The sequence below is a fragment of the Pygoscelis adeliae genome, unplaced genomic scaffold, assembly GCF_000699105.1.
Source record: "Pygoscelis adeliae isolate BGI_AS28 unplaced genomic scaffold, ASM69910v1 Scaffold15, whole genome shotgun sequence".
Taxonomy (NCBI): domain Eukaryota; kingdom Metazoa; phylum Chordata; class Aves; order Sphenisciformes; family Spheniscidae; genus Pygoscelis; species Pygoscelis adeliae.
The window spans coordinates 6,034,794-6,056,789 of record NW_008824988.1 but is presented as its reverse complement, the minus strand read 5'-3'; the positions used below and the strand labels follow the sequence as shown (position 1 = coordinate 6,056,789).

Below are 21,996 nucleotides of genomic sequence, written 5' to 3'. Positions count from 1 at the left end.
CTGTTGAGGAAATCTAGCTTCTGGACAAGTATGTCTGTAGCTCTAAAGGCAAATGAAGGGGGTGGTCACACTATTGCCAGAACTGGAAGGCAGATCTGCTGGAAGCCTCAAATTTGAGGCTGGAAAGGAGAAATAACATTCTCTATAGGGGAATAATAATTGAATGCCAAACCCTTTCAAGAGAAACTTCAAGGTTCGTTCAGAACTAAATGAAACAGAACAGCTTGCTGTTTGAATCATATTATTTCAACAAGGCTTTGCTAGGACAATGACAGAAATGTGCTACCAGCACTAGAGTCAGCTGGTCATTTAAGGACCCATGATCACATCTGGTTACACTCTATATAGCTATAGATAGGAGAGGCGTAAACATACATGGACAAATATACATGATGCTTCCATAAAAGGACAATGCACAAAGCTAAAGGGGAAAAACCCAACCCTAAACTGACTGGCAGAGGGGGAAAAAAAAAATCAGAAAGAGAAGTTCATGAAAGGTGGGATATGGATGGCCACAATTCTGTAACGAAAAAAGTACAACTGTTGCTGAAAGCCTGCCTTAGTTCAGTGGTAAACATGATGGAGCCAATCTTAAAAACATCCATAGTATATTAAGGGAAAATGCAGAGCAAATGACAAAAAATTGGAAGTTACGAAGTAGAAGCTGTTGATGAAGAAAACTAAGAAGAAACACAGCTCCATTACTAGTAGCACATCATCTGTATTACTTTAGTACGTACAGAGTACTTTAAGGAAAAAAAGTAAATCTTAGCAATGGCACAGACCCACTAGGTATGAAGATGGAAAAATTTAGCAGAGCAGGCAGAAGTATTCCAAAATACTTCAGTTCCTTTTAGGGGTGATGGAGAAAGAGACAGAACAAGGTATTTATATTATGGACGACGGTGAAATATTTTACAGCCCATAAGTAACTGAGATTCTAGAAAACATCTGCTAAGAAAATATAAGTCAGATTTTGTATCCAAGAATATTAAAATATCTCGTCAAAGAGATATCTGATCTAATTAACTGCAAAATGGGTGAAACTTCAAAACACTGGAAAAGTCCTAATATTGTGTCATTATTGTAAAAAACACCCAAACAACAGCAATAATTAACAGGGTGACTCAAGTAATTTTAGGTAACTATGGGCTGGTAGCTCACCATTACTCCTAGGCAAAACATTAACTGAATCCCATTCAGTATGGGATTCAGCAAAAGAATACGAGCATAATAAATGCTCTTATAATACAAGGTGTTTTTATGGAAAGCAGACCTAGTTAAAAAATCCCAACTAATTTCAGTCTTTGATAAAACTACGAGCTTTCTTTGGTAAAGATATTTGTTTAGAAACAACTTGACTTTGCACTGCATAGCCTTCCAGCTAAAAAGTTAGCACCACATAATATCTATAATGAACATATTGAATGGATTAGGAACATGACAGCTAACAGATGTCAAAAACCAGTTGTTAGGAGAAATAATTGCAAAGTAGAAGTGTTTCTAGTTTAGATCTGCAAGGTTTAGTGTTATATCCATCGCTATTTAATGGCTTTAGCAGTCATCTGGAAGTAAACACAAAATCACTCTTGAAAAAAACGTGCAAACAACTAACAGACTATTAGAGGTGGTCATTCAGGCCAGTCATTTCAGTTTCTGCAGTCAGAGCTGGGAGAATTTAATACCACTAAGTTGTAAGTTTTATCTCTAGGAATAAGGAATATAAGCCATGCTGCAGAAAGGAAGAATGAGTCCTGGAAAGCTATGACCTAAAGGAACTGAGTATTGATAAACAACAAATTCAAATATGAGCTTCTAACTTGATGTTGCAGCTAAATGATATCCTTCTTGGATCTAGAAACAGGAATGTGGTTTTACCTTCTAGAAACACGACAGGAGAGACCAACATCAGAAATGTCTTGTCCAGATATATATTTCACATTTTAAAAGGGATGTTGGAAAGTGGGATGGAAACAAAAACTTAAAAAAATAAAGGACTAGCAAAGATGTCTTCAAGACATCAATCTCATTAGTCTATCGAAATGAAGATGTGAGAGGTGTCTTGATTTTAATGTAGTACCTTTTAAGTACCTTCATGGAGGATAAAAGACTACATATTAAAGAGATTCTCCATTGATTTAGTAGAAAAAGGTATACTGTAAGCCATGACATTATTTAGACTGGAAGGAGCTCTGGGGGTTATCTTGTCCAAGCCCCTTGTCCCAAGTAGAGCCAGCTATGAAGTTAGATCAGGTTTTCCAGGGACGTGTCCTGTCAAGTCTTGAAGGTCTCCAAGGACGAAGATTCCACAGCCCCTCTGGGCACTTTTTCCAGCACTTCACCATCCTCACCATGAACACTTTCTTGCCTAGTATGTAATCAGAATTTCCCTTCCTGCCCACTGCCTCCCATTCTTTCTCTGTGCACCTCCAATTAGAGCCTGGCTGTATCACTGGCTAATAACCACCCATCAGGTCATGGGCAGCGGCTGAGTATGACTTTGCTTTGCCTAGCCTTTAGGCAGAAGGTCCACTGAATTCATCAAGTTTTTAACAGAGTACATGTTTAATCACTGGAATAAACTAGCAAGCTAAGTGGCATACTTTCCTTGTCTCAACACCTACTCATCTGTAGATCCTTTCCTTGAGGACATGCCCAATGTAAGAATTATGCTTTGGAAGACAAGCTATTTGACCTCTCTAAGAGTAACTGAATGAAATGTGGTGGGTTATAATATAGAAGAGATTAGGTTTAACAGTTCTTCCTAGCTTAAGTTTTATGCATTTGTAGGGATTTGCTGGGTGAAGTTGAACATATATGAAATAAAAAAAAAACAAACATGTATTGCAGCACTTATGAAGTTATGATAACATGAAATAAAATACCTGAATAGTTTGATTCCTTGGTATGGCTCTCCTCATCTAATGAAATCAACCTTAATTTGAAAGAATAAGAAAAAGATTGAGAAAATAATTCTAAGGCTATAGATTAATAATACATTTGTCTCTTTCAAGAGATATGAATCATATCAACAACAAATAAACAGTAATTCAGATGGACTCTTGCATTTGCTGTATGTGCTGCTCTGTTGTTAACTTTTATTGTTTCATTGGCAGAAGTCTGTTGAAAACAAAAATTAAATTGAAGACCAACTATCAAAACCTACCACCCTTCCATTTTTAATCTAACTAAATCTCTGTAATGAAAAGTACAGGGTATTCTGCTTTTCCAGATTTGGTCTTTCATAACTATCATGAAGGAGGTACAACTGTTCCAAAAAAACCCCACCAAACAACCAACCAACCCACTTTGCACTTCTTTTTTTAACAGTAACTAATTAAAAATCAAGTCAGGTGAGTTTTGTCCCATGTCAGCAGATTTCTGAAAAAACAAATCAGCAGTGTTGATGAAAAAGCTCTTGACAGAAAAAAAGCTGTGGTTCACAATCAATTCTTATACAAAGGTAATCTCTTCAGTGAAGAATATATACTTTCTAACTGCTATTATTTTGTGTAAAGCCATTCAACCAGTAGGGAATGAAGCAGCCAAAAGGCTGATGTGGTGGTGAAGAGGACTGCGTAGGCACATTCCTCCTCTCCTCTAGTGATAGGACAGGAGGAGCTCCCCTGCTCTTGAGGATAGGCTTGTGGGGATCAGAGGAAAATTAGATTCAGGCCAAATTCTAGTATAATGAATGTTTACTGTGAATGGAAAGTTCATGAGGATTTTAGAAGCTTTGTTTTGTGTAATTCTCCTAGAATCTTAGATGTTTATGGTTTGTTTTAGGCAGCAAAATTGTGACATATTTTTCCCCTCAGTTTTATGACAGACAAGGAAAAAGATAATCCATAAATAAAAACAAGTACAACCATGACATGGCACCTGATGCATTTGCTGGTAGGTGCCAATGCGCACATCTTGCATAAATCATGCATTCATTCTAGAATTCTATGTTCAACATTGAGGAAAACAATTGTTTACGAAATTCTTTACTATTGTCACATCAGAAGCAGCAGATTCAAGGAACTGCTGTGGAAACAACCACCTGCCAAATGGTACTTGGCCGAGTCCTTTCTAATCTGAATAGCACCAAACCTGACCAATTTATAAACTGATTTTGGTCCGTGGTTCTGAAGCTAAACAAGTGAAAGGACTGGAAAACTGAACTCTTTAAAAACCCGTTATTATAAATAGCCAAGCAAAATCCACTAGTTATCAGTTAAGCTGTTCTCTGCTTTTTGACAACTGATCCTTTGCTGGGTGCTTCATTTAACCAGGGATAGTCAAAACAACAGGTGGCAGCAGGATTATATCAACGTTGCATCTCCTCGCAACTGAATCCTGATGGTCCGGTAGGGGAGGGATCGCATCTCGTTCTCCTCCTCTCCTCATAGCAGCCCATTCATAAGTCTCTCTCACTCAGAGCTACAGGTAACTCAAACCTTGATAGCATCAGCTCACTTAGATGTACTTTTTACTAAGTACCTATCGCTTCATTGGATTACTAACCGATGCTGTATAAATTACAAAAACTAATCGCTGCTCAACGCAATCAGGAATCCATATCCTATTTCCAGGTGAAAGGAGATGCTGCTGAAGGGAGAAATACAATGCTCATATATCTCCTCCCATGTGTGGCTGTTTACCATTTCTTTTACTAAAGAAAAAATGAAGCAAAAGCTGAAAAATAAAGAGAAGGCTAGGAAAGATGAAAAACATATAAAGGTTTAATGGGTCTTCTTAAAGTTCTTAATTTCACCATAAAGTTTATTAGTTTTCATGTACACAATACCGCATTTCAGGAATTCTTGTATTAAGCTTACTGTTAGCTAGTGCGATCAGACTAGCTGTGTCTATATTTCCATTTATAACTGTTTGGTAACTTTAGCAACCAGAAAGCAGATTATAGACAAAAATACTTATTCTTTTAATATATAGGCCACGTGACTTACTGACTCTGCTGATCTTGTATTGATTTGGTGCTCTCAATCTGCAGATCCTCCTTTTCTGCTTTTTCTGTTAGTTTATTCACAGGATCTTGTAAGCTCTAGATCGTAACCATAATATAAATGAAGAGAAGAAAACAAAAAGCTGAGGCTAAAACAAATAAGCCACCTTTTGCATGAAACATAATGAACACGAAAATGTAGTGGCTTTGCATCTGGAGTTTTAACAAAACGGTAGTATATTTCATGACAATAGTAAAACAAAGAAAAAAATGTGGCTGCTAAGTCCATCTCATCTATTGAATAAAAGTTAAGAGTCCCCAGCCCATCTGGTACAAGAAAAGCATTCCCAGGCATGTTGCAGGACTTGTTTGCACTGCCCTGTTATCCAGGACAGATGAGTCACCAGAAGGGGCATTCCAGTTTCTGCTTGGCTCAGTACTTGTCTGTATGAGGAAATGTATACTTCAGTGTTTTAGAAACCAAACTAATGGACCTGTCGTATACTGCAGTTGCATCTCTCAGTAAGTTAATTCTTCTATCTAATACCACAGATTAATTTGTCATGAGCATCTAGAGCACTGCAGACATCATGCGTCAAAAGATGAGGGATCACAAAAGCAGCAATAATAAATAGAGGCATTAAAGAAATTTACCTTATTCTGCGGTTGCCACTTTTTTTGGAAACTGTAACAGTGCTAACGAGAACCACTTGTAAGTATACTTCTTGGATTCTGAATAATGGACACTAATCACCTCAGCTAGATCACCTATGAATTAATGTTACCCTTTAACTGCATTTGTACCAGGTATTAATTAGATTGTGCTTCTTGTACTATTAAAATTGATGGGAATTATTCCATTGACTCCAAGAGGCCCTGGATTAGAGTTCAGAAACATAAGAATATGCACTATACTTGCAGAAAAGTGCAGTGCAGAGAAAGACAGCAGAGCTTTGCATTACGGGCACTTGAACTGTCTTGGACACCTTCACAGTAGGGCACACAGGTTACCGTAATCAGGAGGTGATGGTGCAATAGTTGTGGTGCTCTGTCTGCCACTAAGTATAGCAGCACAAAGCCTGCCCCAAGAAGAACGTAATGGTTTTGAACAACAAACAGAACTACTTTAAGTACTGCCTAATTATACAAGTTAAAGAAAATTATCAGAAGTAAAATCTTCTGCATCTTCACCAAGAAAAATACAAAGAATCAGCATCCTTCTTTAAGGAACTACATTTTATGATGCTTCCTTCATGAGTGTTTCAGGAAATCCATATTTAAAGGACTGTGATCAAACCACGGAAACAGCATATAGAAATGGAGTTCACAAGTACCTTGGGAAGGAAACAGCATGATAATAATGGCAGTTAATATTTCCTGCATTAGAAAAATAAGTGTAGCTCTGAAATATAGCTTCAGTTTCAATGGAGATTATGAAAAAAATTGTTAAAAATCACCAGCTGTATTTTAATGCAATAATTCAATTTAGCAATTTAGACAATATTCCCTCCAATTCTGATAGCAAATAATGAAATTCTTTTCCTCTCTCCTGCCTCTCTCTACTCCACATCCCAAAATACACTAGGAACTGAGATATCTTTTTAAAAAGATTAAAAAAAAAAAATCTACAGAATGGGTATGAAATAAAACTGAATGTTAAAAAGCTGTTGTAAACTGTTTTCTAAACAAGAACCCATGGTAACGGGATCACTAGTGTCAGCATGTGTAGAAATGAAACTCTGATATTCTGTTAATTGTTTCAGGTTACATCAGAAGAAGGGAAGAAGTCCCATCATCTAGAAAGTGTAGTAATTAAACAAACTATAAAGATACAGACTGAGTTCAGACAAAAGCAAGCACACTTCAGTTGGGTGTACGAAGCATCCCTGACTTTGTTGGCTCAGAGGAGACAAATGTGTAACTTCACAGCACTTGTCTGGGTGCTCGTGTGAACTCACGTGGACTTTGTTGTGGGCTGCACCAGTATGTGACTGAAGGTAGGATCCTCTCGCGTTCAGAAAGCTTTCTTCCTAGCTTCATTATTTCTCTTTTACTATAAAAATCAGGGTAAGACTGTACACACTAGTAGAGCAAGTTCACAGTCATTCACTCTGCCTATCTTGTCTGTTTCTACAACCAGAAGTCACCCAGTGATATTTTGTTTGCTCTCAGTACTCAGACTAAATATCCAAGCCGACAAGGAGTTCCTCCACTGCAGAGTTAACTCTGGTTCCAGCTTAGGCACCGTTCCTAGACTGACTGCTACTCACTTACAAAATTCCTTCACCTACATCTGGGCTGCTTTCAAGTCAAGCCAAGGTCATCTGGACTGCACACAAACCTGTCCTCTGCAGTTAAATCACCAGAGTGTTGACAACATGTTCAGCTCGCCCACAGTTCCCCCCCAGGTGCCTTGGACAACTAATGCGCTTCCTCTTGACTGAGAAAGAATTAAAGCAACAAAGCTAAGGGCAACTCCAGCAGCCAGGGATACATCCCAGGATGTCAGGACACATATGGAGAAGTGCAGCACCATTGAGGAGACAAAAACTTGGATATGTTTCATTTGGGGGGACAGCTGAAAGGGAAGAGGAAAAGCAGGTAGTCTCAGAATTTCCTCATGGAGATCCATCAAAAAAACCCCCAACAACCAACCCAAAAAAACCACCACAAAACCCCCTAGAGAGATAAAATTACATGCAATCTTGCCTGTGAGTAAAGTCATGGTGCAACAGACAGAAACAAGAAAGGATACCGTACTACAACAGAGGTGAGCAGGAGGCAACAGTGGTGGTGTACTCGTTTGGACAGAGCTCTTCAAACCATGTAAGGAGCACAGGCAGCAGCATTCCACTTTGCACGGAAATAAATGGATGCACTGAGATTTACGCCTTTTAGCTCCCTTACCAGGGCTATTATTATATCTAGGCTCATACGAACTCTTCAGGAAGTTTGGTATTATAGCATTAAAACGTAAAAAATGCAACTAAATATTCATTAAGTAACTAAGGCAAATAAACAGTGACAGAAATTAGAAAGAGGTATCATTCATGAAAAATAGGCCCTGAAATGAATTTGAATTCATTTGATATATGGTAACTTCAAGACAATGAAACCTTAAAGGCTTTACTACAACAGCAGCCCAACATCTTTAATATTACAGCAATAGATACTTTTACATCATGATACATAGAGTAGTTAGCACATTAATAATCATCTTTCATCAAGCATAAAACTTGCAGTTAGGAAATACAGCTGCAATAGCACAATTATACTACTCACAGCATATACCCTGAAGCAAAGAAAACAAATGGGCTGCTTTTCATTAAGGGAATTTGGCAAACATCTCTAAAGACAATGTTTTCTTTCCAGAAACAATCCCGAGAGGCATTTAAGAGTCTCTTTCCTGAGGTAAACCTGGCATATGAAAATATTCATACTGCAAAATACAAATAGCAAATTTCCAGTACATAGCACCTTCTAATTTTTCAGTAAGACAATCTACATCTAAGTTAAATATTAACAGTTTCTTTAAATTCTTGTTTTAAAGTAAAACGCTAATCCTACGTACTTGTATGCTTAGTTTAATTGAGAAGGATCACTTGTATGAGCAAAATTAAGCTGCTAGTATCAGAACTGGAATCATAAAAGACAAAATGATTTGCAAGCACCAAATTCAAATTTTTCTTTTAGAAAAGATCCCTTTTAAGATATAAGACAGGGAAAAATATTCTAAAAGGGGTAACTCCTGATTAAACATAGAAATGGGCACATTGAAATATTTTATGTACATTTTAAGCAATTATATATTCTGATTGTATATTTTTAATGCATAAAGTCAACAGCAGACATGGTATCTTCATTGGGAACATTTTTAGACCAAAAGTTTCTCCATCAAAAAGTACATGTACCCTAGATCAGCTACAGCCATTTATTATACTTCATAAAAAAACCCAAACATATAATCTCAATGTAGAATTAGCTTGCAGCTCCTTCTTATATAGTTACTCTGGCATGAACATATGATGTGACTGGTAGGGATCAGTTCCCTAACCATAAACTTCTATTGTTATTCCACACCTAGGTCTATCGGAGGAGACACGGGACTCACGGGAGTCCCACACCCTTCAGAAAAGACAAGTAGAGGTGAGGTGACTTACCCTAGGAAGGAACCTGAAGTAGCAGCAGGCACCTATTCTCTTAGGCAACAGAGTCTCACCTGATGCAACCACCAGATTTTGATTTAATCTCCTTAGCAATCGTTTAATATAAACAAACAGAAACTACCAACTGGGGGAAAAGAGATCATGGAGGAGTCTTAACTTTTGTACAGAAAATAATCCCACACTCTAGAGACCGAAAGAAATAAAGAACTGACACTAAAAGGCAGTAACGTGGTCTTATTCCCAAGCAGCTGTTTTCTGAAAGCACGGAGTTCCATGAAATTCTGTAATATAAAACTACCTCCTGATTAGCATCATTTCTCAGTATACACATCACTGCAAAAACAGGAAATCGCATCTTTTCAGCACAGGAGACCAGCAATAAAAATGGTTAAGATTCTCATAAAAAGTTAGGCTGCATCCTAAACACACTACAATATTCACAACCATTTTTACAGTTACTTTTTGCTTCAAGGGAGTGCTTGTTACACGTGTGTGGACTCAATACACATTGTATTTCTTCATCATAGATTCCCAACCTAATTTCAAATTTAGATTATACTGAAAAGAGGAAGTTCAAAAGATAAGCATCCCCAAATCTCTCTCATCCTCCATCGCAAGGGTACTGCACACTCCAGAACAGGTGCATTTTTTCTGTACAAGTTTCTCTCCAAGGTGTCCAAATGTTACTATACATTTGAAACATCGTATGTCTTGTTCAAATAATAACATTTTTAGATATAAAAGAGGATGAAAAATAAATACGCAGCAACAATATAGGCTACCTACACAAATTAGACTGAAATTGGTCTGTATCAAAGCAAAGAGAAAAAATTCCTCAGAAACCTTCTAACGTCGGGAAGTTATGAGGAGAACAGCCCACCAACATGGTACCAAAGCTCCTGAGCAGGCAATGGTGGGGAAATAAAGGGGACTTTCTTTTCTGGTTTGGAGTTTAATTGGTGAGTCTGTAGGCAATTACTAGCAATGTCAAGATAACTATGCCCAACTGTCTCCTGTTGAAACCTGAACATAACCTCTGGCTAAAACCCATCTTCCATGACATGGACTATGGAAGGAAGAAGCTTAGAGTTATGTTAACTTCATAGCAAATGAGGACTTCTGCAGGACAGGATTCCTCAGAGGCTGGGTAAGATGAAACAGTTTATGAGCCTCCTTTTATTTTTGTCCTCTGGTCAGGAGAGATTGAGCTTGGAGAGAGTGAGCTTGAAATTTGTTTGTTTGTTTGGTCTGTTGTGATGTTTCAAGCTGCGGGAGTAACAGTCTCCATAAGTTCTTTATGCACTTCCAAGTTCAGAAACTGCTCCCTCCTAACCCACATTCTAGAAAACAACTTTAAATATAGCATAGTCATGTACAGACAAGTTTGGTAGTCTGGGGTGAATTAAACCTTATACCTTCAGGTGCTTCTTCTCCAGGAGCTCTGGGGCAGGCGCATGCTATATAGCACAGTGCAGCCCAACTTCCACTTCTACAGGTCATATGCACAAGCGTTTCATGGATTGAGGTTATGACTTGTAATTGTTTTCAAACTGGGTTGTCTCTCCAAGAAAACAGCGGCTTTGCCACAAGCTGTTCATTCCTCACTTTCCTCCCGCTGGTAACACTTCCATCAGACCTCCTTCAGACAAATGTTATTTTTCTTCCATGCAAACAGGATCAGCCAATCACGTAGTTATTACATTGTAGAAAATAACTACAGGACAAAATGTCTATGGGGATAACTGGAAAGTTAACGAATTTTTTCACTGTTTCCCATTCCTCTACTGAACCTCAAATTGCAATGGGCAAAGCAACTTCCTATGCAGGGGAAAGCGTGATCAGGAAAACACACAGTGCCAAGTGCTTATTTTTAGATACCTGGTGAAACTCTGAAGTCAGACTTCAGTCAGATATTGCACATATTCCATATTCAAAGATTACAAAGGATCAGCAAATATCACTAGTGAAGCAAAATAGTATTTTCCACAGCAGTTAAGTGGTAGTAAGTCTGAGTACTTCAAAATAGCTGTGAGAACCCTGAGCATCCATGTACTCATATTCAGTCCAATAAGGTCTTCTTAAAGAACGTGAGTTTTTAAAAACGGATGCAAAGGCAAAGTAGTATTAAGTCACTTGTGGGATTTTGGAGGGCAACATAAATCCCTAACTTTCCCAGATTTTACGATTCTTTAGGAACAATCAAACAGAATCCCAGTTAGCACTTAAACACATACTTAAGTGCAGCCCTGAATAATGTCTTTCTTTGAAATAGGTCCCTTAGTCACTGCACTCTACATGCAGCGTTTGATCCTACTAGCCAGAAGTGCGTTTAACAGAAAACCTGTATTTGAATGAAAAGACAGGACAGGGATAAAATTGTCAGACAACATATGGACAAAATATGAATGTGTGCTTTCTACACCCTTGTATGGTCTTTTATTTGTTATCACTGGGCAAACAAACATATCTATATATTCCTCACCTTTAACATAGTGAATTCATATGGCTGATAACCTTTGAAACTTTCATGGATGGCTGCCATCGTGTGCGAAGTTTTTTCCCAAAAATGAAGAAGTGTTGTCTGTAAGGTAGGATAAAATTTCAATGATATGTTAGCTTTAACACCAATCCGCTTTCAGTGCAAATTTCACATCTCCCCTCCAATACTAGTTATATATTCTTACAATTGAATATTGCCATGGTAACCTCTTAAAAAAAAAATATATTAACAGGAAATTTTTCTTTTGGAGGTCAACATTTTCTTTGGATACCTGATATGTTGTTAACACATGAGAAAGGAGGTTGCATCTGCTCGCTCCCAAAAGATCCACTTTTTGACAGACATCAGTCTTGAGTTTGTCAAAGTTGAGTTTTGCATGTCGCACTTGAGCTTGAACCTTCAAATAAAGGGACAATTGTTCATGTAGTGATTTTTTTTTTTTCTCTGTTTTTCTACCCTAGCTTCATGAAAGAGCAAAATAATACAACTTTTAGGGAAATCAGACAACCAAACAGCCTCAAGTAAAATTTATACAGAACTTTATTACAGCATCAGTCCCACTGAAATTAAGATATGGCAGGCTGATATATGCTAAAATATGGCTCTTACTATCTTCTATGTTACTATTTTTCTAATATATTCAGTGAAGAAATTTTATTTTCTAACCTCTGTTTGTAAGACAGATATTAGTATTAAATATATACTGAGAAGATAATAACTGGAAAACATTTTGGTGTATCGTTACAGAAATACCAAATTCAAAGCCTGATCAACAAATCTGAAACTAAAAGTTTACTACATAATATACAGGTGCACAGGCAAAGATGTCTCCATGTACCTAGAGAAGGAGACAAATTATACTGACAAACTTTAAAGTAGATCCGCAACTCCTGTTGACAATATAGCACTTCAATAATTTTGAACTGCTATAAAAATTTCGCTCATTAAAGTTTTCCTTCTAAACCAGAGTGCTTTTCCTGTTCATTGCTATAAGAAAAATATCAAGGCCCCCTTTCTTAGGAGCAAACAATTTCAGTTTCAAAGGGTTTTAGTTTTTCAAATTATTCTTCTACCACCTGTTAAGTATATACAAGACACTGTCTGTTATACAAGCCGCACGTGTTTGACAACAATACTGGTATTCTCATGACCAGGTATCAGGGTAGAAAGTTGATGTAGGCGTTGTGTACTCAGGATGACCCACTTTTATGACAGCTTTGTACACTACCGTAATACTATATTAACAAAAAAAAAATTGTTTATAACAGAATTTGTATACAAAATTTAGTTTTCTTCCAAGGAAATGGGAAACAATCAAACCACAAACCATGATGATTTTCCTATAACTATATTATTTATACAATAAAATGTTTACCCAAAAAAACCTTCACAGTCGGAAAAAACCCACTGAATGCAAATTAAATACATTTCCTTTCCTTTACTTGCCTAACTCAGAGAGTAAACTGAATTTGTTCAGAATACGCAGACTCAGTCGAAGAAGATCTGACAAACTTGTATGCTCCTGATCTTCAGAAGTGAATCCAGAACCTTGCAGCAAATGCCTGTGCTCCTTGTGCGGTAAGGACAGATACTTCCCTCATAACGCAATCCGAAATGTTAGGGTCACCATATTTCTAATCTTATTTTCCCAAACTCACTTAGAGTATAGGACACCTCCAACCAGGCAGAAAAACAGCAAAAGTTCTGCATCACAAATTCATCAGATGACCTATTCACACAAATTGTGTGACTCTTGGGTTCCTGGATGTGTGGTAACTTTTTTTCACTGATCAGATTGGCTCTCCATAAGTAATATAATAGGGTCGCACATATCATAGGCCTGATATGTTCATAATGAAGAAACTACCATAATTCAAAATTTCTGATAAATGCAGCATCTCACGGGTGAGATTTTAATTGTAGAAAAAGATGATGCCTAGAAAAAATTTCTTTATTAAAAAAAAAAAAAAGTAACAGCAGTGATACTCTACCTTTATAAAGTAGCTTTGTGGTTAGTGCATTCATCTAGAAGGGGAAGTCTTCCAGAATAACTCCACATATTACACCAAGCAATCAATGAACAAATCTTGAATTCTGGTAATAACAACTACATCTCAAACTTCTGACCTGTTCCAGTGCTCTAACCACAAGACTACAGCATCTTACTGATGACTTGGTTTGCTGTTTTGGCATACTGAAGAGCTTCAAACCAAAGAGGTTGTCCAGAGCTGGAAGAGTTCTTCGATAATGAAGAGATGATGTGGTAAGGTGGAGACAGATTCCCCCAGGAAGGAGGAAATTGCTCCCGTGGCTTCCACTCCTTGGGCAAGTATGACAAAAGCTAAGCTATGATATAAAAAGCAAGAAGCAGCTACTGCCAAGACATCCCCCTACAAAGTACAGTATTTTGTGAAAAGCCTTACCCAGTCGGAACTACACTGGCATGAGCTGAGGCTGCCTCTTAGTTTGGGATCCTCGAGGGACTTTGCACTACTTCTTTTAGCTTGAGGATTTGTGCCTGGCTGAAGCCTGAGTGAGGCACCATGCTATCCATGCCAGGAGAAGTCCCATCCCACCCACAATTGTATAGTCAAAACAGCAGGTGGGTAAAGAGCTTATAATTAGGCAGCAACAGAGGAGGACGGGAGCAGTGGCAGAAGCAGCGGGGAGGCTTTATCCAGTGCTGGATAACACACCTTTGTCCTGCATTAGGTCCTCAAATCCTTTATTTCCTTTAGCTCCGAGTGACTGAGAGCACGGATTTACAACTTTGGTCTAAAAAGGAGAATTGGGAAGAAAATCATGGGCCTGTGCAAAAAGGAACTTCTAATTGAAATCCAAACATGAGATTACCTGTATCTATTGCCAGCAAGAATTGCTACAACAGGAAGGTATTTAAGTAAGAGATGTTGTACGGCTTTGAAAAACCCAGTGAGACTTGCGACTAAGTTCTGATCTCAGTTAGAGCCATGAAAATCCAGAGAAATTCAACTGATGTCAGTGGAAATGCGTCAAATATAAAACTATATTTTACAATGGTGCAGCTGAGATCAGAATCCCTTTCCTATTCAGTGTATCATAGCACTGGTGAAAACACAGTAAGAACAGCTGTGGCTTTGTAGACTGATAGTCCAAGTGAGCAAAGAATGTTAGTTCTGGGGAATATACTCTGTCAGAGATGGTGGGCCACAAGAAAAAAAAAAAAGTACTACCAAATGTAATTATAAATTTCTACAGCTGCAAGTGTGCACAAGGACTTTATACAACAGGCTGGGATTTGGGTCTACCTCATGTCTCCAGCTCCTTAAAAGAAGAGAAAAAAATCCAGAAAACAAGACCTGTAAAGTTTGAGTTGTAGTCTTCCTGCATAGAGTCTTCAGGGATATTTAGCAAGAAACAACGTCAACATTTATCTTAACTGAACATGTAATTAGCATATCTTTTAAAAGCTAGAGCATTCATAAAGAGAAAGAGGTGATCCACAACACAATGTGGAATACAAACCTGTACGTTTGACATGCCCATACAGATGATTCAAAATACTTAATGCTGTGTTACCAAATGCCACACGTTTCTCCTGCCAACCAGGGAAGACGTGATACTATGAGAACTATTAAATTAAGGATGCTTTTAGGTTTTTTAATATACTGAAAATTTATTGAGCAGAAGTACTCTCCATTTTGCAGCAGCAGTGCAGGACAGCTGAGAAAGAATACCACATACTACATCAGTGTGACCTTTTGCCTTTTATGTGTGCCAATAAATGCATTTTCAATTCAAATTATTATTAGACATCTTTTAAGATTACTTGTGGCTTCTGGAATTAGGTATAAAACCTTAGTGCTTACAAAGCATAATCTACTTAATACCACGCAAGTTATCAGAATGAACCTTTGGTTTTCTACTCAAGGGAAAGCTGATGTAATACATACTAATCTTCTCCTTTCTCTGCAATTACTCTCTAAGACATGAGAAACAGGACCTCATTGTGGTCTCAGTCCTGCAAATTTTTATTCATGTATTTAACTTTATTAAAGCTGAACATACAAAATTTCTTCAAAATCCTAGTCTGAACAGTGTGCGGATTTTACTGACTGTAAGAGAACTGCACCAATCCAAATGCAACTTGGACATTTTATGATGAAATAGCTCCTAAGCATCTGAAACTGTAGGTGCTAGCTGTGACGTTTATGCTGTACAAGAAAATCTTATGGTACCACTGTCATAAAAAAGATTATTACTCTTCATCTTTTTCTTTTTCTAAGCAGCAACCTCGAGCAACCTGCTTTTAATTTCCCAGTGCAAACATCTAAGTACAATATTTATGGAACAGAATTCTTTAAAGAGAGCACATAAGAAAACATAAATTTGGCAAGCAGTATCTTATTAAATCAATAGCTTGATAAACTACAAGTTACCAGATAAAAATGAAATAATTTTAAAAGACTAAAATAAATAAGTAAGTAAATAAATAAATGTTAAAATCCTAAATCCTGGGGGTTTGAAAGTCAGATTCTGGTATGCTTGATTGTAAGGGCAAATATTTGCTAACACAGGTTCCTAAACCTGTATTCAAACAGAACAGTCCCAATCTTCAAGAGTGCTAACATTAAAAAAACAACAAACAAACATTCAGACCCAGTTAAAAAACCCTATTCAGTATGTTCAGTTATTAAAATACAGTTTTGTCATGTATTTTCAAGGAATCTTTATGTCCTCTACAGTACATCTGTGTTATTAGTTTCTTTTAGTCTACCATAAAATGCAAAATTTATTTTTAGTAGTAGCCCAGTTTCAGGGACAATTCAGCTAGTGAAGCATCATCTCCAAAATGAACTTACGTCGGATAAATGCACTAACCCACTTTACATACAGTATATTTTTATCTCAGCATTTCCAACATAGAAGCAGAAACAGATGCTTCCAGTCTAATTTGTCACCCAACCTTGCACTTACTCGATCTGAAAAGCATGCACAGTGTGTGTATCGGCTAGAAGGAGGGGGGTAAGTAAATCAAGAGGGAAAAATGCCTGGAATATAGCAAACCTTCCTGTTGGGGGCTCTGGGTAAACTCTACCAGCAGATGGAATCAGCACAAATCTCTGCATTAAATAAGCATAGCACCTTCTGGCATACCTGATCGTAGTAAAGACTACATGAAAATTAAATGCACACCGAAGTAGGCTGTAGTTTGAGGACAAAGTATTCGGCGTATAGCGTATCTTACAGCATTTCTGCCTATAGCACAGAAAGCATAAGGAACTAGATTCTCAGTTCCCACAAAACTGTAATAACTTCATAGCTTGAGTGGTGTTATGACAAGAAGCACCCATTACTCTTTTACACGAGCATATATAAGCACTTACTTTTTTTTATTTTTAAATTCAAGATTGATGCTGGGTAGTCAGAGAACAGAAAAGGTAATGTTTTATACAAAATAATGTCTGTAACTAAGCTTTTCCATGTGCAATGTAAGGACTTCCAACATCTTGCACAGTACTGAACCTCATTTCAGTATGCTTTGGTATGCTCTACATTTTGCAGGCTGTACTTTGACTCAACTGTTCCCTTGGGTTGGAATAGTATTTATTGCACTCGTTAATCTCTGCTCCATCAACTTGTAGGAATAACACGTAAGAACAATGGTTAAAGAAGAGGTAGCATACTTCTGTTCGTCTGCTTCAGCCCTGGTTACTAAAATCTTCATTTATGATCTGATGAGAAACACTGATGAAAATTAATTTTAGGAGATGAAATTTATAAAGCAAGAAATGCCTAGCTAAAAAGGAAAACTACTTGGACAGTATAATAGATCCAAATAATATCTCTTCGGTCTGAAGCCGAGCAGATGTACATCAGATTCGTTCAAGAAATGAAACTATTCTTGAGATATGAATTTAGATAACCTAACGTGCATAACGAATTCCAATGATACATTTCTTAAATTTGCCATTTTGGATTTAATTATGATCATCTGCGCTTGTGCCCGCATCCCCATGCACCTCATCCTATTAAGCTTGATTAAGCAAATTTGCAGTTATGTTGCAATTCATAAAAAGGACTTAATTACCACTACATCTCTACCTGTCTCACTCTGGAAAGCAACAAAAGTACTGTCTGCCTTTCTGCCACACAAGAACAACCGATATGTCAGCTTTGAACAGAAGTTATGTCTGTGTGAGGAGAGGAAAAACTGCAGGTACACCTGCCGTACAGACTGCCTTTTTCTTCTTTTCCTATGCAAGACTAACAGAGTGGAGCTGCTACCTGTGAGTCAGATTCCCAGTCACTACAGCAGTACAAGCAAATAACACTTTGAAACGGCTGTCGAAAATACACGTCCTGTGTCGAGGTAATTTAAACTTATCAGCAAATTCATGTGGAAAGACAGTAGATAAGTGAAAGCTGAATTAAACATAGAATCATAGAATCATTAAGGTTGGAAGAGACCTATAAGATCATCGAGTCCAACCGTCAACCCAACACCACCATGCCCACTAAACCATGTCCCTAAGCGCCTCATCTACCCGTCTTTTAAATACCTCCAGGGATGGTGACTCAACCACTTCCCTGGGCAGCCTGTTCCAATGTTTAACCACTCTTTCAGTAAAGAAATTTTTCCTCACATCCAATCTAAACCTCCCCTGGCGCAACTTGAGGCCATTTCCTCTCGTCCTATCGCCAGTTACTTGGGAGAAGAGACCAACACCCACCTCGCTACAGCCTCCTTTCAGGTAGTTGTAGAGAGCAATGAGGTCTCCCCTCAGCCTCCTTTTCTCCAGGCTAAACAACCCCAGCTCCCTCAGCCGCTCCTCATAAGACTTGTTCTCCAGACCCTTCACCAGCCTCGTTGCCCTTCTCTGGACACGCTCCAACATCTCAACGTCCTTCTTGTAGTGAGGGGCCCAAAACTGAACACAGGATTCGAGGTGCAGCCTCACCAGTGCCGAGTACAGGGGCACGATCACTTCCCTGCTCCTGCTGGCCACCCTATTTCTGATACAGGCCAGGATGCCATTGGCCTTCTTGGCCGCCTGGGCACACTGCCGGCTCACGTTCAGCCGGCTGTCAACCAGCACCCCCAGGTCCTTTTCTGCCAGGCAGCTTTCCAGCCACTCTTCCCCAAGCCTGTAGCGCTGCATGGGGTTGTTGTGGCCAAAATGCAGGACCCGGCACTTAAATTCAGTTGCACCCGGCACATGTATTAGGCTAGCTGCATTGTAAGAGGTAAAGATTCTGGAAAAGAAACTGGCACAACTTTCTGGTATCCTAAAAACTCTAGAATTTTCTAGAGTAGAAAACTCTCATTATATATAGACTTGATCAAGGCAAGTATCACAAGACACAATACAGCACAAAGACTTTTCAGCCAGTGAAACACAGTGATATCCAACCTAACCTAATGAAATTAATACCTACTCAAATAATTGCAAATATCTACTAGCAAATTACCCGCCTTAATTACCCAGAGATTTTAGATTTAATTGAAGCATCTAATTCACCTGTTCAGATTTCTCACTGGAGGCTGCAGCGTGTCCATGATAGTCCTGGAACTGAATGCAAGCAGTAGAGGAAGAATGCTGAAGTACAGCAAAGAAAAAGAAAAAGAAAAAAAAAAAACAAAAACGGCAGAAGCAACACTATACCACTCCATAACAGAATATACAGAAATGCAGCTTGACATGGATTAGCGTAGCAGTAGAAGCATTTCACTGTTTTTACTGGGACCAAGAACAATCATGTTTCTCTGCCAAACAACTCAATCTGAGACATCAATTGTCTGCAAACAGAACAACCATAAAGTCATCATACGCTGGTAAAAAGTTTTTTTTCCCTTTAATCACAACATTTTTGTTTCTAGTCAGAACAATCAAATCTCCATGATTTTAACATGTATTTTGCTCTCCTTACACTATGATGAAGCGGTCTAGAGAAAAGAACTAGTAAAAAGTCATATAACTGAAATGCTATTCCCCCAAACCCAGCAGCTTTCATGCAAAGTTTGTCATTCAAACATGCTACATTTTAGCTATTTTCACAATCCTACCCTATTTGAATTCGCATGATAGAATCATTCTTACACTTAGTTTTCCTTCTCAAAAAATGAGTTTAGTCAAAACCAGGATTTTTCATTTACCTCTGCAATCAGCATGGGAGACAAAATAACAGCTGTAATAGTTTTAATTCACACACAAGAACAATAACCTCTGATGATAATTCACATTTTCATTTGAAAATGTGACTATTCCCTTTGTTTTCAACAGTATCGCTCATCATTATTTAACATTTGTATTACAGCAGTTCCTGAAGGTTTCAATGAGACCGGGTCCCATTGTCCTCGACACCAAAAAGCACTGAATAAACTACAGGTCTGCCCCAGAGTTACGGAATACTTAAGCACAAGCCCAAGTGTTTGAAGGACAGAGGTCTTTAACTAGGATTGCGGTGGGAAAACAAGCCCTTACTGGGTATCTACGGGGTGACTGACTCTTGCCCCTGGGATAGTGGAGTCTACCCCACCACAACATTATAACATTATACCAGCCACTTGTTCCATTTTGCAAAATAAAACAACTGAAGATCCCCATCTTGTAAACATGAATAGCCTGCACCATTCCGTCAGTTGTGTGGCACAGTTCTCTTCAACCTCCATTGCGCTATACACATATGCATGTGCACACACACGCAGGTCTACTACAAACTTTTCTATCGCAACACCTACCAGCTAATAAGCATTAAAGCTGCCACTGGGTGTGTGGATATAAGATGTTCAAGAAAACTTCAGCCTTCAGCTGTGCTCCTGATCTGAGAATTTGGAGAGTTTGAAGGGCTTGGAGGAATTTTTCTGCTTATACTGATTTATAATAAAAATATAAACATATCCTGACTGGTGTGAAGACAAAATTGAACTCTTCTACATAAAATTCCAAGTTTTGTGGGGGGCTTTTTTTGCGATTTCTTATGGGTAAGGCTGTAGGATTTTAAACCCCTCTCTCCCTTCTCCTTCTATCCCCCTCAGGATGGACTACTAAAGATGCTATAGAAAGGAGAATATTCGTGTACCAGGCAAGGAAAGGATTATATGACAGAACTAAATTTCACATGGACACATCACACTGACACATAATAGCTTTGATACAATGCACAGGTCTAAATTAGCGTGTAGCATTGTGCTGGTTTTGGCTGGGATAGAGTTCATTTTCTTCCTAGTAGCTAGTAGGGGGCTATGTTTTGGATTTGTGCTGAAAACAGTTGAGATAATACAGGGATGTTTTCATTATTGCTGAGCAGTGCTTACACAGAGTCAAGGCCTCTTCTGCTTCTTACACCACCCCACCAGTGAGCAGGCTGGGGGTGAACAAGAAGCTGGGAGGGGACACAGCCGGGACAGCTGACCCCAACTGACCAAAGGGATATTCCATACCATATGACGTCATGCTCAGCACATAAAGCTGGGGGAAGAAGAAGGAAGGGGGGGAACGTTTGGAGTGATGGTGTTTGTCTTCCCAAGTAACCGTTACGCGTGATGGAGCCCTGCTTTCCTGGAGATGGCTGAACACCTGCCTGCCCATGGGAAGGAGTGAATGCATTCCTTGTTTTGCTTTGCTTGCATGCATGGCTTTTACTTTACCTACTAAACTGTCTTTATCTCAACCCACGAGTTTTCTCACTTTTACTCTTCCAATTCTCTCCCCCATCCCACCGGTGGCGAGTAAGCGAGTGGCTGTGTGGGGCTTAGTTGCCGGCTGGGGTTAAACCATGACAAGCATGCAACTGATAATACAACAGAATTTCTCAAGTCCATGAAATTAACAGAAATAACAGAATGGTTTTTGTGTTCTATTCCCCTCTGTGCCTGTGATGCTGTATTATGCTATAGAACAAGTAGGGGGGGGTAATTATTTTTTTCATCAGGAAAGTGATCATACTCTGATAGCTCTTCTACCTCTAACATGCCCCGCTGCCCTGAGGCACTGAATAAAATTGTAATTTGAAAAGAAAAAAATTAGGAGCTTTTTAAGAAGCTATATTGAAGGAACTTTGCAAAGTTGCATTACTTAGACCCTAAACTGTACATACATACATTCATATATATATTTTTATCATTAGAGTATCATTTCTCAGAATGGAACAGAACAACCAGAAAATCTTTTAAGGTTGGATGATAATGTTCTGTACTTTAAATCTATTAGCAATTACAACTTTTAAAACGTTATCCACCTAGAAAACAACGTAATCATGTAATAGGGAAAGCTTAGTATATTTGTGTTAGATTAAGTTGTCACAGTTTTAAAAACACATTAAATGTCATTAGTTTTCGTTGAACTACTACTTTTTAAAAATACCGCAATTTTTTATACTATTTTAAATAAAACAAATTT

General features: G+C 38.3%; 1 protein-coding gene across 1 annotated transcript in view; it reads right to left on the bottom strand.

The window, feature by feature from the left end:
• Positions 1 to 21,996, bottom strand: part of ICA1 (islet cell autoantigen 1, 69kDa) — a 39,591-nt gene that overhangs the window by 1,238 nt on the left and 16,357 nt on the right. The window contains exons 2-5 of the mRNA XM_009326107.1: positions 11,886 to 12,011; positions 11,597 to 11,695; positions 4,953 to 5,047; positions 2,886 to 2,935 (exon numbers count right to left, since the gene is read on the bottom strand). Coding sequence (XP_009324382.1) covers positions 2,886 to 2,935; positions 4,953 to 5,047; positions 11,597 to 11,695; positions 11,886 to 12,011 — 370 coding nt within the window. The remainder of the gene's footprint in view (positions 1 to 2,885; positions 2,936 to 4,952; positions 5,048 to 11,596; positions 11,696 to 11,885; positions 12,012 to 21,996) is intronic.